Source organism: Hydra viridissima, unplaced genomic scaffold (assembly GCF_058129835.1).
Source record: "Hydra viridissima isolate aposymbiotic clone 2 unplaced genomic scaffold, HvirCarnegie_v1 scaffold_11, whole genome shotgun sequence".
Classification (NCBI taxonomy): Eukaryota; Metazoa; Cnidaria; class Hydrozoa; order Anthoathecata; family Hydridae; genus Hydra; species Hydra viridissima.
The window spans coordinates 15167447-15188068 of NW_028324310.1; the positions used below are offsets into that span (position 1 = coordinate 15167447).

At 29.5% G+C, this 20622-nt stretch overlaps 2 protein-coding genes, 1 long non-coding RNA gene and 1 pseudogene across 6 annotated transcripts; all 4 read right to left on the minus strand.

Annotated features, from left to right (window-relative positions):
• Positions 1-742: 742 nt before the first annotated feature.
• Positions 743-7440, minus strand: LOC145191271 (photoreceptor-specific nuclear receptor-like). 2 transcript variants are annotated; one of them, XM_090066899.1, is made up of 4 exons: positions 6996-7440; positions 3064-3294; positions 1273-2073; positions 743-1161 (listed from the first exon to the last, which is right to left on the minus strand). In XM_090066899.1, exons 1-4 carry the CDS (start codon positions 7039-7041, stop codon positions 914-916), a joined length of 1326 nt encoding a protein of 441 aa, XP_089923025.1. In that variant the 5' UTR covers positions 7042-7440; the 3' UTR covers positions 743-913. The 2 variants fall into 2 exon arrangements, with proteins under 2 accessions (XP_089923025.1, XP_089923026.1); XM_090066900.1 differs by having other exon boundaries at positions 6547-7021.
• Positions 4580-6533, minus strand: LOC149882383 (uncharacterized). Its single transcript, XR_016445033.1, has 2 exons — positions 4983-6533; positions 4580-4889 (listed from the first exon to the last, which is right to left on the minus strand). It is a non-coding gene; the product is annotated as an uncharacterized LOC149882383 (long non-coding RNA).
• Positions 7441-8611: 1171 nt separating the features above from the next.
• On the minus strand, positions 8612-10473 carry LOC149882384 (uncharacterized; annotated as a pseudogene).
• Positions 10474-14357: 3884 nt separating this feature from the next.
• Positions 14358-19875, minus strand: LOC145191275 (non-structural maintenance of chromosomes element 3 homolog). Of its 3 annotated transcripts, none has more exons than XR_016445195.1 (11): positions 19700-19875; positions 19442-19491; positions 17273-17354; positions 17092-17155; positions 16895-16974; positions 16679-16788; positions 16519-16590; positions 16399-16444; positions 15152-15211; positions 14756-14870; positions 14358-14645 (listed from the first exon to the last, which is right to left on the minus strand). XR_016445195.1 is itself a non-coding variant. In XM_090067442.1 (11 exons), exons 1-11 carry the CDS (start codon positions 19730-19732, stop codon positions 14565-14567), a joined length of 801 nt encoding a protein of 266 aa, XP_089923568.1. In that variant the 5' UTR covers positions 19733-19875; the 3' UTR covers positions 14358-14564. The 3 variants fall into 3 exon arrangements, 2 of the variants coding, with proteins under 2 accessions (XP_089923568.1, XP_089923570.1); XM_090067442.1 differs by having other exon boundaries at positions 16519-16598; XM_090067444.1 differs by having other exon boundaries at positions 16519-16598; positions 17273-17335; positions 19700-19821.
• Between the last annotated feature and the right edge of the window lie 747 nt (positions 19876-20622).

Sequence of the window (20622 nt, forward strand, 5' to 3'; positions counted from 1 at the left end):
TTTTTATTTTGAGATAAATCATTATTAAACTTTTAAACCTTTATAAGTTTCGAAGTTTTAGGAAAATTTAGAAAAACCTTAAATATGCATCAAATCATTTATTTGATTTGAATTCAAATACAAAATATGCTATTATGGTTAGTAAAGCTAGAAAGTGTAAAAAGTCGAAACTTTCAAAATGTGACCCTGCCGTTTCTTCCCGTGGAGTCTTCAGATGCTTACGTTTACATCTCGTTTACATTTCTAGTTTACTAATGATACTGATGTGAAAGAGCATGAGAAAGAAATAGAAGATTAGTGACACTTGTATTTAATCATGTACGTTTTGAATCCTTTTTCGTATTGCAATCGAAGAAGCTTCATAAGGTCGTGCATATGATTGCGCTTGAGCTCGATGCATGGATCTTGTTGACATTAAGGTCGTGCATGTGATTGAGCTTGAGCTGGATCTTGTTGACATTAAACTTTTTCTTGTCCTCAACGACTTCGCAAATTTCTCCACGTTCTGAAAATCCTCGTTCTGAAAAATGTCTGAAACAAACACTATTTAATGTTTAATTGTCGAACACAAACTTTTTTGTCCCTTTTTTTGTTGTTGTTAATCTTTTTATGCTGCGGCTGTTAAAGTAAAATGCACTTTTCTAACATTTCAAAGATTGAATTTGAAGTTAAACATGAAGCGAAACCTGCATGAACAGTGTAGAGCTTTAAGGGGTTTGTTATTTTATAAGAACAAGAAATCTTTAGAAAGTAATGATGTTTTTCCGTCGTGATTGTCTTCTATGTTTTTTGTTTTTTTTTTTCAATTAAAAAAAAAAAATTTACATTTTAAAAAACAAAGACAAAATATTTAAAAAAGATAAATAAAAATGAAAAACAATATATACATAAAATTTAACAAATCTTTTCTAAGTCAATGTAAATTAGTTTTTCTCATATCGTGCAACACTTTGTCGATTGGAGATTGATCGATGTCACCTTTCAAAAAAAGTTTTATTATAGTTTTCGCGCCTATTGCGCGTAGAGAAGGAAGAAGTAATAGGAGCTTTCCAAATCTCGCAGGAGTCTGCGGATGAGTGTTACGAACATATTCTCCTAACATACTTTGAGCATAGTCTTGCAAATTTTCTATGTACTGCCCACAACGCAGTCCTTCGAGATCTAAAATAACGTTAGCCAGATTTGTTAATTATAATGAAATAATATAACTAAAAAACGGTCAAAATTATTACATTCTAAATCACTTCAACCAAATAAAACAAGATTGCCTACCAGGTTTGAACAGCACAGTTGCTTTAAGGCATGCAAACTCAGTGCAATCGATGGCTAAATTCTGGAACCTGTACACAATCTGTTGCAATGTTTGTATCTCCTGCATATCATTAGAAATCTTTTGAGAATTGGAATTTTCAGTACCAATAGAATAAAGCAATACCCCTAAATCCATCGGTTCGGAATATTGAATCATGCATAAAATAAACAACTCGCTCCACGATTCTTCTAACAGTAACGCTTGGTCAGAAAAAGGCAGTTCAAGAAATGTTGGTATGCTCTGGGCCCAACTAACAGACATAAAGAGAATACGTACTGAAGAATGATAAAGTTTATCAGAGTTGAATTTAGATGGCATTGCATAACTACCAGGTAAGTTTTGCAACCCCCTGTTTTCAATGTCTTCGTGTCCGTTTAAGTTCATTTTATCTCCGCTTATTAGAAAGGCAGCAGCGGGACCAGAGCTATTAATATTTGACTGTATTTGCTGTGGTATTGGTTGTGGTATGGGATTTGTTGCATCTAAAAGTGATGCGATTGCAACACTTTCGCCATCATTTGAATTTTCTCCTGAATTATAACTAACGTCTTCTGATTTTGGTTGAAATTGACTAAAATCGTTATCGTAACCTCGTGCTTGCTGCGGCATAAAAGCCTCTTCATAGCTCACGAAAGAAACACCTTGCGGATATTTGACATCAATATTTGTTGGAACAGGCTGCGGCGTTCGATGCTTGGAGTCATTCTGTTTGCTACGTGTCCTATTGTTGTTGAGGCGAGGTGACCGCTCGTGTTGCACAGCTAAAACATTTATAGCAATGGATTTAAAGTCACAAAGTGATTTTTTAAATCTTTTAACTAATTTTTTTATGATTTTTAAATCTTTTAATGATTTTTTTAAAATCTTTTAATGATTTTTTTAAAATCTTTTAATGATTTTTTAAAAATCTTTTGCGACTGTTTAGATAATCACGGACAAAATTTTACAAATAAAAAATTCGAAGGCTTCTTGATAACTTATCACAAAAAGATAAAATAAGATAAAATAAGATAAAATAAGATAAAATAAGATAAAATAAGATAAAATAAGATAAATAGTACACTTGTCTGAAGAGAAATTAAACATTGCATTGGTGAAGCTATCAGTTAAGGATAAAGAGGGAAGGACAGAGGTTCAACTTATGGGTCCAACTTTTTAATCAATATTTGGTGAGATCTAATAAATTATTACAGGTTTCATAAACATAAAGCTGACGGAACCCTGTAAAAATTGTTTTTGTCCCTCAAAAAAAATATCCTTTCCATAATAAATTTGAGGACCATACAATTACACAATCCACACAAAATTACTAAAGTTCTAAATCACCTCCACATCCACTCATGTAAAAGAATTACTTTTGCAGGCACCCTTGTGCGATATGAGGGTATCAACACTATCTCCCCCTCCTTCCCTTCGGGGCATCTGCGAATAACCGCAATTGAGGTGAATTTTTCAACCTTCTTTTTAATAAAAGTTTTCTCTTGTGATGTGAAATTTTATTGAGAAGTTTTTTTTCTGCTGTTGACTTAATAAAAATTTAAGGTCCTTTTTTTATGAGCAAGAAAAATCAATTAAAAGTAAATCTAAATATCAAGCTATTAAAGTTAATAATAAAAAATTCCTTTTTTAAAAAGAATTTACTTTATCTTTATTATATTTAAAGTTTGATGGAACATTTATCTTATATTTTACCAGCTACATAAAAAATATTGCAAATAGCAAAAAAAAACTTAGAGCAAATAGTTACAAACCATCTCGATTCATGTGAACATCGTAACATTTCCTTAAACGGCATGCCTGGCATTGATTGCGCCGAGCAACGTCAACTTGACAATTACCATTTTCTTTGCATAGAAACAAAAGGTTTCGACGAACTGCGCGCTTAAAAAATCCGCGACATCCGTCGCATGTAAAAACACCATAGTGTCTTCCAGAAGATTTATCTCCGCATACACGACATGGAAGCAGATGCTTTTTGTCCTCTATAAAAGTAAAATAATAAAATTATGTACAGGGTTAGGACAGGCCTTGTGATATAAGGTTAGGAATTATTTATAATTATCGGCTCTTAGGTATGATTGCGAATATGAATAAGAAGCGATTGATCACTTATTTTGCAAAATACCCAAATGAATTTGAGGAGGCGAATAATAAAGTATTTAAATAAAAAACATTAGTCATTATTTCCATTATATTTTGGGGATTATACAAAATGACTGCGTTATTTTAGGAAGTGCATTAAATTTTTAAGGTAAATATTAATTTTATCAATCAGCTTAGATATTACTTTAGATATTGGAAACTTGGGGTTAAGTGATAAACCTGTAGAAATTTACTTTCCGAAATTTTGTGTGATTTTTAAAAATGGGAACCAAAATTTAATTTCTTTTCTTAACAAAAACATGAGTTAAAAATGTCGCGCGACATTTTTTACAAAACTTCAATAATGCTTATGTAATACCCTAAGACCTTCGAAATGAAAGTGGCCGGGGAGGCACTGGACCACCCGTCCCACACAAATACTTTTTTTACCCAATCGAGTTATGTATAAGTAGAATAATTATCTGATAGAAAGAGAAATTTTCTCCCGAAAAAATTTTTCTCTCGCTAAGAAATGTGTAATGTGATTCTTTGCAGAATGAGTTAGAATTTTATCTTTTTTACTTTTTTTACATCAATTGAAACTGTTTAGAAGTTAAAAACAAGGTGTCAAAATAAAACATCTGACATGTAATTTTTCCGTCTTATTTAATTTAGCAAATAAACAGCAAAAATTAAATATTTTAGTTGCTGCATATTTCTAATAGAAAATTGATTTTTAAGGATTAAGCAGATTAACAGGTGCTGAGATGGTTTTACGTTCTTGTTTGCATAAACTGTGTGAACGCATGAAGCAATAAACAATTCAGCATGATTTCGTAGTAACTTTTAATCAAAGGCCGCCTATAGACAAACTTTTATACAACCCCTGACATGGATTTTATAAATACAAAACATGAATCTCTTTTTTTGTCTCGTTTTTTATGTTTCAAGCTTCATCAGTTGCGCCCCTTCACATTTAACCTAGTTTCGACGGCCCTGGGTATACTAAAAATCAAAAACAAAAACTTGAAGAATGAAGCAGAAACTTTAAAGCATAGTTTTATTCATTCTTCGAATTGAAAATGGTATGTGACCAATTGAAAACGTGGAGCCACAACTAAATAATAACAATATAACTTGCGACCAAATGCAATTATGCAGCGGCATATTATGCATAACAGGTGGTTAAAAAGAAGAATTGACTAACATTTATTACATATAACTGTATTAAATTGTATACAATTTTCAGTTCTTATGTAAAATTCCATAACAAGTTGATGCTAAGTTTGGAAAATTATGCATAATGACCTGCTTAATAAGTAATTAATCACACTCAATATCGATCCGATAGCGTAGGTTATCTAAAGCGATTGTACATTGATTATAAATAATTCCGACAAACGAGTTCGCAAAAACAAATCGTAAAACAACGTTTGCAATCTCGACATATTTTTCGTTTTATCTCCGTTTTGTCTGATTTTATCCATGTTTTTATCTAAAACGTAGATAAATTTTTTAAATTACTTTGATGAATATCTTTTTGAAACTGATTTATCTAAAAAAAAGTTGAAACTTAAGTATCACCTACTTTAACATAGTTGACATTTTTAGTTAACTTTTTTTTCCCTCTTACTAAAAATCGAATAAAAGTTTTTTTTTTTCATATACACATATATATATATATATATATATATATATACAATTTCCTTTATTGATGAATTCATTTAGATGACTGTTACAAAGGTTTTTAACAACCGTTTATGAAATGAATTGATGAAAATCTTGAGAATGTTTTATGGAGTTATGAATTTTAGACTTAAATTTTTATTTTTTGTCCAACATCTATTTTCTCTAATCTTTCAAGATTTTACGCAACTTTTTATTTATTTTTCATCACTTCAAATGGCTATTAGTTTTTACAAAGGCCAAAATTTCAAATAGAAAATTATCTTACGCTAAATTAGCTCTGTATCCAGCTGCGGTTGAAGAAAGTGGGGAGGGGCGGGAGGGGCCATAGGATCATGTTGTTACTTGCTTACAATGGGATAATTTTTTTTTCGTTCTCATTGCGTAAAGTTAAATAACAAAGTTCATCACGAGCGACGGTAATATCTGGTCTGGATTTTAGCACAGGAAAAAACCTTTTAAAAAGATTTATAAATCAAGAAAACAGTTTCTCATTAACTCTAAACTTTAAATACTGATATAATATTTATTTTGAAGCTTATTTTGAATTAAGCACAACCACGAGTAAAAAAACATGGATAAATGAGTTTCGAACCTCAACATAACTATTTTTGCATAGTTAAAAAAATATTGGTCGTTTTGAAGCAAAATGATCCATCAATGTAATTTTTTTAAAGCGGATATTCAACAGATCAAGTCGGCGAGTCAAATAATTTAATTTTACGATTTTTAAATCTTACTAATGCTTATAAATACTCCGTAAAATAAAGTTATTAAAATAAAACTTTAAATAAAAGCTTAGTAAAGTATTGCTAAAGCGCTACAATTTGACGTCGTGGTTTTCTAGTTTTCCCGCAATGATTTGTGTGATATTTAAAAATAGATCTTTATGAAACGTCATACTGACCACACTCACTCCCCACACTCACTCCCCCCTCCCCTCCCCCCTCCATCGCCTTTTTTTATAGATTTTCAGTGAGAAAGGTATACGGAAATCAGGTTTATTTTCAATATCACGTTTTTTAGACTTCAATATCACGTTTTTATCATTTCTCCTATTTTGTAATGAAACTCTTTACTTCGACATGCAGATTGTTTAAAAATACACTTTTGGTGTGGTCCTCGGCGTTTCAGTCAGAGTTGTCGATCATTTAAATTGGCTTTCGATTTTTAAAGTATTCAGAACTGTTTATAACAGGTGCCCGTCACGCTGACCGACGCAACGAAAAAAACACCAAATTGCGCTATTTTTAGACATTCCATGCTTTTAACCACGTTTTGGTTTCACGCTTTAAAACATGTAGTTACAAAATACACATTGAATGTATTTAACATAATTATAATAATTAACATGGTATGTATTTCCGATCACATTTTTTGTTTATGTAAGTACAATAGTTAACATTTAATTACTACTATATAAGATAAAACGAAACATCAGAAACAATTTCAATTGAAATACTTACAATTTTAAAAGCCACCGCGCTTCTATTTTATTTCAAAGATAAAATGCAAGTAACCGTAAACATAGATAAACACGTAGTCAAACGTATGACATAAGAAAAGTAGAAACACTGTTACAACAATAGTTTCGAACTATGATTGATCAAATAGATTGATAAGCACATTAAAAAAATAACAATGCACCTTTGACTAAGTAGAGTCGACGAACTATGAACATATAAGATGTTTCGCTACAGTCCGTAAATAGAATCAAATACAAAAGGCGATTTAAATTGTTTCATAGAAGACATAAGCCTCCGCATAATTTGCAAAAACAAAGAAGAATTCGAGAAAACACATTCTTTCTCGAATTCTTCTTTTCAAACAAAGTCAAATTTGTTCAAAATCAAATTATAAAAAAATTACAAACGGGACCAACAAGAATCGTACTAAGATTCAATAAGTTCAGTACCTTTGTCCGCATCCTGAAGGATGAGTGGATCGGCAATTTCAGCCATTTTATATTTGAAGTATTAATCTTTAACTTTTGCTCTTTTCTTTATAAACCATTGTTGTTGTTGGCTCAATTTTCTGGTAGGAAGAAAGCCCGCTCTTTTTCTTCAAACGACAACTCTGATTGGTTTCTCTTTAAGGAGTTGTAATCAGCATTGTGCTCATGTTCTATGACGCATATGAGTTGACTGGTGGGTGCCAGGAAGAAAAATGAAAAACATCTGTGCTGATGAAAAAAAAACTAAACACTTGTAACCGCCAAAACCGATCGTTTAAATATGTTGACTTCAAGATGCGGAGTTAGTTGCCCGTTAAAAGATAAAAAGTACATGGAAATCAAATAATGTCTGGACAGGTTTTTTATATAAGGAGGCTAGCCGAGAAACATTCGCGTATACAAGCGAGTATTGTCGCTCTTTTAAATATACTCAACGATACTCTGGAGGAATTTTAAGATTCTTTCAAATAAATTTCATTTTATATTTTTATATATTTGTAGTTAAATTTAAGAAAAGCAGAATTTTCAGAAAGTCTGGGGGACTAAATTTTTTATATTTTAAGCAAATTTAAAAAGAGCAGCTCATTCGTGTGTAAAAATGGCGCGATTTTTCCCTTATAGTTTTACTTTACTTAGAAAATAAAAAAACTTTCAAATTTCCATCTTTAAAAAAACTTAAGAATTTCTAAACTTAGGACAAACTTATGATATTGTAAGAAATCATTCCGTATGCGAAAAAGATTTTTTTACACGTGAAAAAGAGTCTTTTAATTCACCAAAGGAAATCCAAACTAAAAAACTTTGAATATTTTTTTTTGAAAAAAAAAAAATATTCAAAGTCATAATAGGGTACCGTTTTGCTTTCGTCACGCATATTTTAAATAAATTAAAACTAAGGATTATGGGATCGAAATGCGGACAAACAACACAAAAATGTATAATAAGACTGCAACCAATGCTTAGTTTTTCTCAATGAAAATGATATTCCTGGTACAAAACCATTCGAAGATCCTTTAAATTTTAAAAATCTTTTCTCGACCTGTTTTCCCTGGGTTAATTTAAAGCTACGAAAGCTCGACTTCAGAGAAAATCAACTAAATTTCGCTTAGAAAAATGCTTTTAAATGGAAATATAAATATTATTACAACCTACATTCAAAGTATCAGTAGAAGGCCGTGAAAAAAAATCTGCTGAATAAATTTTTACATTATGTATATGATATACAACTGACATAGGTCATGCAAGTTTGACAAGTAGTCATTTCTCCTGTTTTCCCCCTGATTTTTTGGGAGAAAACTGAATTCCCTGACAATTCCCTGTTTTCCCTGATCTGGCTGACACCATGTATGTATTACTTCTACTTATTGGTTTATTTAATAACTTAGTAATTAACTTTAAAATTATTTAACAAATCAAGGAAAATATCCAAGGCCAACAAAAATCCCCAACTCATTAAAAAACAATTTCAAACTTAATTATATTACTTTCTTTTTAAATACCAAAGAAAGTACCAACCAAAGAAAACTATTATAAGTTAAAACAAAGGAACAACAATTACTTAAACAAATACACACAAAAAAGCAAGTTAAAATTATTTAACACTAATTTGAATACAGTTTTCAGGGTTGAAATTAAGTGTTTATTCTTAAAACCAATGGAATAAGATGCATTATTAACAAACTTACAAAATAAAAAATAATTAAAAACAACCAAATGTATTTAATACGAAGATATTCAAACACACAAACATTGTTGAAAGTTTACCAAGCATGATGCAACAAAGACTAATTGAGATGCTATTGGTGCTAAAGAAAGAGGCATTACTCTATCAAGTAATCTTAACTTTTTCAAACGTTCATTAAATCATTCAACATGACTCGTGCTTTTGCAATTCTTTTTGTTTGCATTACCTCTTATTTCATAAATATTTCACGGTCACCTAAAAATGGTGGAATAAATATAGTTGCTTTTGTAGAAGCAAGTCTTGAATGGTAAATCCTTTATCAACAAGAAAGGAATCTTGAAAGTTAATAAGCTCCATAATTCCACACTTTTGAAATAAAGCCACATAACTAATGCTACCCTCGTATAAATCTGATATAAATGATGCAGCACCATTTGGATTAATTGCAATAAGACATTTCAATGTGCAATGGCTTTTATACGAAAAATAAGCATTTCCTTGCTGCACATAATTCTCTAGCACCTCACACTTAAACTCTGTACAGTCAATGATGGCACGGATATTCTTAAATGGTCTAAATACTTTTGGAAGATTTCTTTCATAAACTTGTCTTTCTGGAAAAATTTGAAGCTCCTGAAAATGATAAAAAATGAAGATTATCCATGTTGTGAAAATAGAACGAGTAAAAAATTCACTAACATTAAACCAATGAGCAAGAGTAAAAATATTGAAGCCTCTTCTTAGTCTTAACAATGTGACAAAGAGTTGCTCTTTTACAGATAACTTCAAAGACTTTGTTTCAAGTCTCACACACCTAGAGCTGTTTCAATATGAAAGTTTATACTTCGCTGGTCCAAAAAAAATGTACTAAGTAGAAAATTGAAATTCAGTAATACCAATAAAATATTTGCAACTGTTTTCTGAAAATAAAATATTTTCCATCAACATTGTATTTGCAACTAAACAATGCAACAAATTAGATAAGGTCTGATTTAAAAGAGCAGTGTGATTTTTTTGATTTTGATTTAAACTATTTTTTAAAAGTATTGTTTCAATCTTTGCTCCAAGCATATATTTATCATATATAGTTTGAGTAGATTTATCATATATTGTAGCAGTAAATAATGCAGAAGAATCTACAATAAAGTCATGGCTATTCCCAGCAATAACATCATCAATATTGTACTGTAACTGCTACAGAGTCTGTAGTGTTATAAGAACTAACAGAGAGATTAAAAACTGTTTCAATATTTTTGTTATCATTTTCCACAATAAAATCTACACGATTTAAACTTTTCAGTTTAGAAACATTATTTCGAATAATCAGTAATTTTCTTTTTCTTTTATTACTTTTCTCCAACTGATCTTTTGAATGACTCGCACATAGAGAATGTGGATTTTCTTCAGAAGGACCCTTTCCTCCAATAAAATGCAAGGAACAAATATAGGTGTCTTTTTTAACTTTATACGTAGGAAAAAATTTACGACCACAAGCATGAAGCCATATCTTGCATTTATCTGTTCTCAAACTTTGCTGGAGCTTTCACATTTTGTCATCGAATCTTTTATATTTCCAACTTTTGGAAATCTTTAAAAAAATACACCAGGTGGAAAACTTTCAGGGTAGCGAGAATCTGATGTGCATAAACCCCAACAACAGTGTTTAGTTGCACCCTTAGACAATTTTTCTACTTGCACTGGTAGTAAACTTGTTATGTTTGTCCGCATTTCGATCCCAGTAAGCTTTGCGAAATATTTATTAAATCTATTTTTAGAACCGCAACGGTACCCTATTCACTTTGAATTATTCATTCAAAGTAATTATTCAAAGTAAATATTCAAAAAAAATATTCATTCAGAGTTTTTGAGTTTTCTTCAGGTTTTCTTCACGAATGAGAAATTTGAAAAACTTCAACTTTAAAAATTTTTAAACTTTTTGTTTGATTAGGTATCTTGTGCATATTTCTGAAAATCTTTGTTAAAAAATCTTTGTTATCTTTTGTCTGCACATTTTAGTTAAAGATGGGAAATAAAACGAAACTTTGAACTTGAACCCTGTTAAAAGCGGGACCAAACCCGAACTTCTAAGCACAGTAATAACGAAACCTAAGGAACTCATACACATTTTTTCGATTATTACCCCTATCAGAGCAGAATTTAAGGGGATAATGTAGTTTTTATAACTGTGGACTTGCCATCAAGATAATTTGCTGCAAATTTAAATAGCAAAAGCAAGAAGCTGTGGAAGGTCGATTGAGTAAGGATGGAATGATTCTTTCGATAACTCGATATCTTTTCGATCGGTTTTGATATATTATCATATCGATTCAGATCGATGTATCGATGAAATCTTATCCTCTTCTTAGAATCTGTATTCCACTTTAACCTTTTTGTTTGTAATAGCGCATTAATTTAACTTTCGATTTCAATATTTTGATAAAAATTCTTACTATTAATACCGGTGAAAGCTTCTTGTTTTTTTACCTCTTAATTTAAAGTAGATGTACTCAGGAGTTTGATGATCGTTAAAACAAATAATAAAAGTAAAGTTATGAAGTAAAAGCTAGGTTTTTTATTATTTAACAACAAGAGGGTGAAAATGCAATTGTGAAGAACTATTTAATTGTTAAATTTATTATACGCAGCCACCTGAATTACGTCGAACACAACCAAACAAGAAAAAGAATCCTTAATAAAATGACATTAAACTCTTGGATAAGTCTAGAAAATACGAGAACTATGATTCGGTTTATGGTGGTTTAGTAATAAAACAAAGATTTAATGTTGATCAATCTCCTTTATGATTTGCCAATGACACCCAAACAATTATGTTGAACTTAAAGCTCCCTGTTAAGCAATTTAACAAGCTTTGGGTGAGTTAAGCCATGATCACGTTTTAACTGAGTTAGAAATATGAGAAATTTCAACATAGATTGTTTGAAAAACAAGTTGTTTGCTTACAGCATGATGGATCTCGTGACCATTTAACACAGCTAGAGGGCTTCGTGAATACAAAGTGCAATTCCCAACAATTTTAGAACTGCATCCTTAATATGAAGTTTAATGCAGCTACGAAGTCTCTTATACAGCTATGAACCGAATGATAAAAGCGATGAGAAATTAATGAATGTTAATCACGAAGAAGAGGAGAACCGCGTGATTGTTTTGGAGCGAAGCACAGTAAATAAAAATATATTTTATACTTGAGTTTTAAAACTGGAAAAAGCACTTACGTTATTAAAGATACCTACGTTGTTAAAAATACCTTTTGTAAAAAACTTTCTTGCTTTACATTTATATTTTAAAGGTTTTAATTGATTTATAATTATTATAATTATTCATAATTATTTTTGATAATTATTTTGTTTTTTCTTTTGAATCTGACCGTGTTCTTAATTTTTTTTCTTATACGCATATTTCTCATCAAAAATATATTTAGATGTTTTAAAAATTTCCCACAAATTTTAACTTTTGCTGTAAATTGCAACTGGTTGAGTCTTGACATGCTTTCAAGTTGGTATTACTACTACAAATACGTCATTAAACATTCATAGATCTGAAACAGGTTACAAGTAAAACAGTGATGTCAAGCTTTGAATTGTGACTATCTTCTTGAATTGTGACTATCTTCTTGAATTAAAGCATTCTTACCTAGACAATGTGACCATGTGACCGTAATCTCTGTAATCTGTGACTGCAACAGCATTTTTGTTGCTACACGTTTTATTTACACGTTTGATAATAAAAAAATTGAAATAATTTTTTAGCTTTTTTTTTTTGTTTAATTACGTAACAAAACCTCTGGAGAAAATTAGATTTTTTTAAATTCAGTACCTCTGGAGAAATTTCCTTGGGTTCGGATGACAGGAAAGAAATTTTTTAATTCTAATATGTGCCAGTCCGACAACAACTTTTTTCAAAATAAACCTACAATCATTATTCCATATCTTCGATATCGTAAGCAAACCCCCAAAAAAAAAAAAATTTGAAATTTATTTTATTGATTAAAATTGTTGTTTAGTACAAGGAGCATTTGTGGTTCATATTATAGCAGCTTAATTGTATTTCAAGTTATAAGATTATTAATTTCACAAAGATATATAGCTGATTACATGATATTGACAAAATAAACAGTTTTTTGTATGTCCTGTAAATTTAGTTTTTTGGACATACGCATTTTGCTTGCGACAACGACAACGTACATCCTTGGGATAGCCTTTCTGACAACGCCAATACTTATAGCCATGGAAACGATTCGAAACAACAGCAATAAAAATAAAAACAGCTTTATAGTTGACAGACCCTGTTAGTGAAGCTCAGGAGGAATTATTTCCAGGATGAGTTTAACCTCATTCCTCCATTTAACGAATCCTCATCTGTCTAAAGACATTTAAAAAAATAAAACTTATTTAATTGAGAACTTCTATCAATTTCTATACTAAATACACCGAAATAATTGGAATAATTGAAATAATTATCCTGGAATAATTAAAAGGATGTTGTTTCCATTGTTTACTCCTTTAAGATTTACTTAAGCTGTTATAAAGCAAAGCGGTGTGGCCTGAGACACCGCTATGCTTTAAAACAACACCAATATCCTTTCTTGAGCCAACCGTCTATTTCATCATAACAGTCGCTACTTCATAATAATTTGCAAAAAGGTTGGATTTCCAAACCAACATCTTTTCAATACGTTAATCACGTTGAAAAGATGTTGGTTAAAAAATCTTATAAAGTATTGAAAGAATTGCTTTGGTCTTACACACTGAGAGAGATCTTTTTGAACAGTTTTTCTTTCTTATGTTAATTAGCTTTTTTTTATTCCGTAATAAAAAAGGATGATGGGATATGTTGTTGTCATTCTGTAGTTCCTTTCCAGTTAAACAATTATGGAGCTTTCATTTCTTCTCAGTAGGGTTTTCTTAAGCGCAGCTTAAGAAACAAAGTTTTGTTCTCACAAAACTCCATGAACTTGATTCTTCTTTTTTTGCAGACGAATAACTTTTCTTCAGAGCAATTTTTCAGGGGGATTTTTACGGATTTGCGAAAAAAAATATAAAAATTTATTATCCTACAGACTTTAAAGAAAGGGATTGCGTAACACCTTTAAAAGTAAATAAGGATTTTGTTAAAGTAATTAAAAATATAATAATCACATAATTGTTCTTGTTGTGTAATTAATTATAATAAAATAAATAAAAGTAAATATGTAATATAGTTGTCAAAACGTTAATGCATTTGGCATTATTACTAAAACAGAGTTCTGGTTGCTATTTGTGAACTAGCTAAAATTGCAACTATTGCGAATTGTTAAAGCTTTTTTTTCTTTTTTTTTTTTTTTTTTTTACCTCTGAAACTATTGTAAAGGTTATTTTATATCTTTTCTAGTCACGTGATCTCCATATAACATTTTGAATACCTTCAATTAAACTAAACCCTTTATTTTCTTACTACGACCCATCAAGAAACTTTCTTTAGCTTCAAAACTGATCAAAATCACCATTTCTTGAAAACCCTCATAAGATGGTTTTTAGTATTATCAAGATGTGTTAAGCGTTTACCATCGGGATCTCTGATCGAACGTCTAACTAATCTCACTCAAGAAACGATAAAATTGTCAATAAAGAGAACACGTAAAATAACAAACATTGAAATGTTGTATTTGTTAACAGAAATTTGTTGTTTTTTTTTTTTAACGCGGTTCAATCCTAAAAATGTCGTTTGGAAATGTGACATTTTATTTACTTATTCAATTTCTTCCAAAGATTATTTTCCAGGAAGCGGTGATATTTTGGGCGATATCAGTCATTTATTGAAATAGCGCTTCAATCCATAAACAGTTCAAATTATGGGACACCGCGCTGTTCGGTTGCAACAACATCTTGATACTGAACTTTCCACGATTCTATTGATTCGATGTTATAGATCTGTAAGATAAAACAATGAAATACTGACTGAATTACTGTTATATTTATTTTAAAAGATCTATGGCTGACAAAGCCAAGACCCATTATAACAATAAATAACTTAGCTATACCTTTGAAACAAACTGAAGAATCCTTCGCTTTCCAATTTCTGCACTTGTACGAGCCCCCAAAGTATATTGAAAGGAAGGACCGTCTGTACTGTTTAACTTTTTTCGCTCTAGATAACTAAAAAAGATATTGACCTGAAAGGTCCGTCATAGTTTTCATCATAAGATGTAGCAAATACTTAAACAAATACAGAATGGCGCAAAAAGTTTGAAAAAAAAAATATGTATATATATATATATATATATATATATATATATATATATATATATATATATATATATATATATATATATATATATATATATATATATATATATATATATATATATATACAATCAGCTTCCTTTTAACAATAAGAGCAAAAAATTTACAGGAAACATTATTGGACAAAAATTTACTTTTGTTTGACGAACTCGGTGTTAATTAGCTTATCTACGTCTCCAAAGACTCGATGTTTTCTAGAATAAGCAAACAGTTAAATGGAAATTTTATGGATATTTATTAATTTTAAATTAAATAATGTTATGGTAAGATGGGGACAGACCCCCGGCTCCTGAACATTCGAAGTAATTTTCGTCAAGTTTTACGTCATATGCAACTGAAAAAACCATTAAATTCAATTTGTGAATATTTCTTACACAATGGATTTGATTGTTTATAATGATTGAACCCAATAATTAAAAATGTCATAGGTTTTTTTTTTGTATGAAATAGAGCGTGACTTGGTAGCGGGAACTGCTACCGTGGTAATTGAAAAAACGGAATAATCATCGCAGTATTTGTACAAAAACTACACTATTATCGAGGTAATTTCTGAATTTTTACCTGATGGTCACTGTTGGTCTCAAATCACTTTAGAAAAATTCATTTTTTATTTAAATTTAATTTTAAAAATTTGAGAGTGATGCGTTCACAAGATCTTGTTCCTCTGCAGCTGCAACTCACAACATTTTCGTAGTACAAAACTTTGAATTTAATAACAAATTTTAAATCTTAAATATGATAAAAGAGCAGTGAAATCCGTCAAAATGTATCTCTCTTAATCTTAAAAACGTATCTCTCTTAATCTACTTTTTCGTATTCGAGTCAACCTTCAAACTTTATGTCCAACTTATGAGAGTGGTCTATGCAAAAACTGACATAAAATTACTAATTAAAATCATTCTCAAGCAGAAAATCAATTTACATCAACGAGTTTTGGTAGGAAAAGGTTTTGATATTAACGCAGTGTAACCGCTTATTCTTATTAATGCGTTTACCACCATTTTTTTTTTTTTTTTTTTTACCAGCGATCATCTGCGGTATTATCACGTTTTACTCTAATTAAAATTGAAATTCTATTATCTTTTTAATGATGAAGCGTTTTCATTTTAATAATTAATTTTATATTACATTTTTAAATTAACAAGTAATTAATATAAAATGAAAAAAATAACACATTAAAATACTTCCACTTATATTTATCCACTTAACTGTGTTTAACTTCTGACAAAATCAAAGATGATTTATATTAGAAATGTAAAATTAATTTAATGAAATATGATTCTCCAACACTAATAATTATCATTTTTATAAAACAGACCCCCTGGTTTTTAGCTAAATTGCAAAATATTAGTTTTAAGAGAGAATTTTAAATTTCTACTACCTAGTCCTTTCAATTCCAAGTTTCTTTAAACAATACCACAAAGAAGCTAAAAAAAAATTGATTATAATAAAAAACAATTTCAAGGTAAGTAATGAATGATGCAATTGCAATTCTTTTTACCCTCATTTAAAACAGCATCATTCATGAAGATCAGACTCACAATTATCATCAATAAGCCCATTTTTTCGGTTTCTTTTCCCCTAAATTAAAAAAAAAACAACAAAAAACAAAAATAAAAAACTCTCATTTTTCATGCAAAAATTTTTTGAGCTCAACTTACCAATCCAAAAGACTCTCACATCCAGGATTCTCCTCCAACAGATTTATAAGAACAAAGCCCTTAGATTTCCCATCTTCATTTGACAATTCAACAACATCAAAACCAAACGTCTAAACATATATGATATTTTTTGAAACCTTTCTTCACAAGAATATATTTTAAATTTAACATTGAATAGCATCTACTATAGCATTAAATAAAAACCCGAAGATTTACCTCACGTAATTTTTCTTTACTTTCTTTGAATAACAGTGGGAAAGCCTTTGAATGATCTTTTATGACATCTTTCACCATATCTTTCAAAAAAAAAAAAAAATTTGCAAAACATCTTAATACCAAAAATCTGCTTTGCAAAATACTAGATAATTGTATAAAGATTTCATTGCATCAAAAATTGTATCAAAAAATTTTACCTGCTTTTTTTATACCCACTTTTCTTCTGTCAGAGAAAAGCATATATCGAACCATATCAGCAACCTAAACAATTGTTTTAATGAATATTTATACATGGTATTTGGTGAAAACAGGAAAGTATTTCTTAGAAATTCTAAAAAATGAAAGCTTAAGAATAATTTGCAACTTTAAAATGCTTACAAGCCTTTTAAACTCTGCTAAACCCAAGGATTCTACAGCTTTAGAAGCTTGACTGATAGACACCTGAGAATAATTTTGAATTCTAAAACCAGAAGCCTTCTTTTCATCAATATTAAATAAACCAAATAAACAACATAAGCAAATATGAAATACATTTTTTGTGAATATATTTAACTATTTCAAAATTACAAATACCTTAATTTAAAGACCTTATTTTCTATTAATCTAATGCAAGTTACATTAATCAAGAACTGGAAATTACCAGAATGCTCAATATACTAAACAGTTTTTTACATAACCTATTTATATATATATATATATATATATATATATATATATATATATATATATATATATATATATATATATATATATATATATATATATATATATATATATATACATATATATACATATATATACATACATACATATATATACACACACACACTGTATTTTGTATTTTAAAAAGAGGAATGGTTTTTACTTAACCCAAAACTGTAATACTTTAAACCAGAACTCTAATTCTTTAAAAATATTTCATACATTTCCTTTAAATTTGTTCAACACTGCAATTTTTGCAATATTGCAATTTTCAATACTGAAAACAGTTTTACAATTTTTTTGCTGGATATACAGAAGACAGTGGATAAACAAAAAATGTAAATAGGACTTATATTAGAAGAAGACAGGTTAAGCTTTACAAATAACTTTGCTATAAATATTGATGCTATTTCATAGAATGTAAAACTTTTCATAAGTTAAAAGCATGAGAGATATAAAGACTTTGATAATCAGAATAATAAATACAATCAACTGAAACAGACTAAAGATTAACAGATTACATAACAATAAGGAAATGAACTGCTTATCATTCAAAAAACACATTTGATATCCTCAATTGACCTGTTTTCAAGAACTATGGATAACTTCATCAATGAAAGTTAATTATATGTAAATTTTTAAAATTTACTTGCAATAAGCTTTGGTTAATTTAAAAATAATATTGCAGTTTTTAATAAACTAAATTGATCACAATACCTCAATTTAATGAAACAATAAAGAAAAAACTTGAAAGTCAGAGAAGATCTGTTGATTACTTAAAAAAAACTAAAAGTGAAGTTAAGTTGAAAAAGAAGCTAATTCTGGAATCTACAAGATATTAGAAATATTTTAATAGTCATCTCAGCATGTTTATTGTGTAAAAAAAACAACTAGAATAGCTACGAATAACCAGATTTAAAGTGAAAGGAATCAGTCTGTTTTAATATTGATACAAATCATAGTCTGTGAGTAGAATGCAGGTGTAGGCCAGTATTAATCACAAGCCTTTCAACCTCTTTTACTCCATTTTTGAGAAAATGTAAAATTTTTTTTTGATTTCCTTTTACAACACAATTAATTTTAAAAATTTCCTAGTAGAATAGTAGTTGTAACTCAAATGGAAATGGGTAACGCAATCACTTTAACGTTACTAAAAACTGTTAAACTTTCATTTTTTATGCAAACATAAAACATGATATACAGTATTTTGTCTGATCATTAAAATCTATATAAGATATTATCCTCGGCAATCTTCCAGTAGTTAATTACATGTTTATGTAAAACAGAATCAGAGTTATTCAAACATCCAGCCTCTAATCCTATTAAAACAAACAAATACGACACAGAAAATTTTGACCTTAACAGGAGATGTGCCATATTTTTTTTGATCCTGTAACTTTGGATTATTTTAATCCTCACATGCACCCTTGTAAAATGAGGATATTTGTGGGAAAATTATATAACTTTTGTTTGTTCTTAATAATTTTCATTTTTTCTTTTACTTTATGTACAACATACACTAATTTGTTTTTTGATAAGACCCAAATCAACATCCTACCAGTGATCAAATACTGTTCAAGAGTAAGGTAATATCTTAAAATTTATATTATGATATTGGTATTTTAAGATAAAAGCTTACAATATTAAGTTGTTATCTAAGGATTGTACAGTCTTTGATTGGAAATTGGTAATTTTTTAGAGACCTGAGATTCTTGTAGAGCTATATTAAGTTAATTCAACTCTACATTATTGCCATCTATTTTAAACATAAATCTAATTCAAAATAACCAACTGTATAATGGTTAAAAATTTAAATAATTAAAGTAATCAAAAAATATGGTCTACCTACTACTGCTTTGTGAACAACCTAATGAAGCATCTAACATATCATCACCCTATATAGAGATATTTTTGTATATAAATCCCATTATAATATGTTGATAACAACTCTGTGTGTGTGTGTGTGTGTGTGTGTGTGTGTGTGTGTGTGTGTGTGTGTGTGTGTGTGTGTGTGTGTGTGTGTGTGTGTGTGTGTGTGTGTGTGTGTGTGCAAATATTAGTAAAGTGAACACATAAAATTCAAAAATATGTAAAATTCAAAACCTGATTTTGAAGCAAATTTTTCTTTCTTGACATTTCTCTAGATCTATGTTTAAACCACACTTAAGGAAAATAACAGTGGACGAAAAGTTAACTGTACACGATTTTTTATTTAAAAATTTTCTGGTTTTCATAGCCTTAAATAAATATTCTTTCTTATTTTGCACAGTTTAGCGCTTCCTATACACCGTAACCATCAGAAACTATATGACACATGTGGGGGCAACCCCGGTTTACAAGCCAGATTCGGCCTAAAGTTTGTATTCCGTTGCTCTGCTAACACTTCCTTTAGAATCATAAAATTTCAGCTTAATGCATTTGGAAGTTACAGCCGTTCAAAGTCAAAATGAATTTTGGAGAATTGTGGGGATTTTATATCTTAAAGTTATACTATTCATTAATTGATAATTTTTTTTGTTGAATATGTTATTGCCTAAAAATTAAAAGCTTTAAAAGATGTCATATAAACATCAAAGTGAGATTTTGAAGCACAAAAAATTTCTTGATCTAAAAAAACTTTTTTTTCCGTGAATAAAATCCCTATGGTTTTTTTTTTTTTTTTTTTGTTTCAAAAATTTTTAGAATGAAATGTTGTCTGTGTAAATGCAGCTATAATAAAAGGTCCTTTTTGTCTATCCCAAAATGCAAATTTTACACTGAAAGTGCACACAGTGTTTTATCACATCAAAGAATTCATTAACCAAACAAGATCACCACTGAGTCTCTACAGTGAATCAGGATTTTCATCAGTATTGGCAAAGATGCAAGAGAGACAAAACACACCCAAATTAAAGAGGAAGATTGCTTAACTGCATTGCAGAACATTGAACAGTAACCATCTGTAAAAAGATTCCCTCCCCCCTCCTCCCTCTTCATAATCAATTTATTAAATGTTTAAAAACGAAGATCATAATTATTAAACACTT

What these genes read in the sequence shown, in the direction of transcription:
- LOC145191271 (XM_090066899.1), bottom strand. Translation starts at nt 7,041, where the DNA reads ATGGCTGAAATTGCCGATCCACTCATCCTTCAGGATGCGGACAAAG. An exon ending in CCTTCAGGATGCGGACAAAG is followed by an intron (nt 3,295 to 6,995) that starts GTACTGAACTTA and finishes TTACTTTTATAG; the next exon opens with AGGACAAAAAGCATCTGCTT. An exon ending in AACTGTGCTGTTCAAACCTG is followed by an intron (nt 1,162 to 1,272) that starts GTAGGCAATCTT and finishes ACGTTATTTTAG; the next exon opens with ATCTCGAAGGACTGCGTTGT.
- LOC145191275 (XM_090067442.1), bottom strand. Translation starts at nt 19,732, where the DNA reads ATGTCAAGAAAGAAAAATTTGCTTCAAAATCAG. An exon ending in TGATGCTGTTTTAAATGAGG is followed by an intron (nt 16,445 to 16,518) that starts GTAAAAAGAATT and finishes ATTTTTTTTTAG; the next exon opens with CTTCTTTGTGGTATTGTTTA. An exon ending in ACCGAGTTCGTCAAACAAAA is followed by an intron (nt 14,871 to 15,151) that starts GTAAATTTTTGT and finishes TATCTTTTTTAG; the next exon opens with TTATCTAGAGCGAAAAAAGT.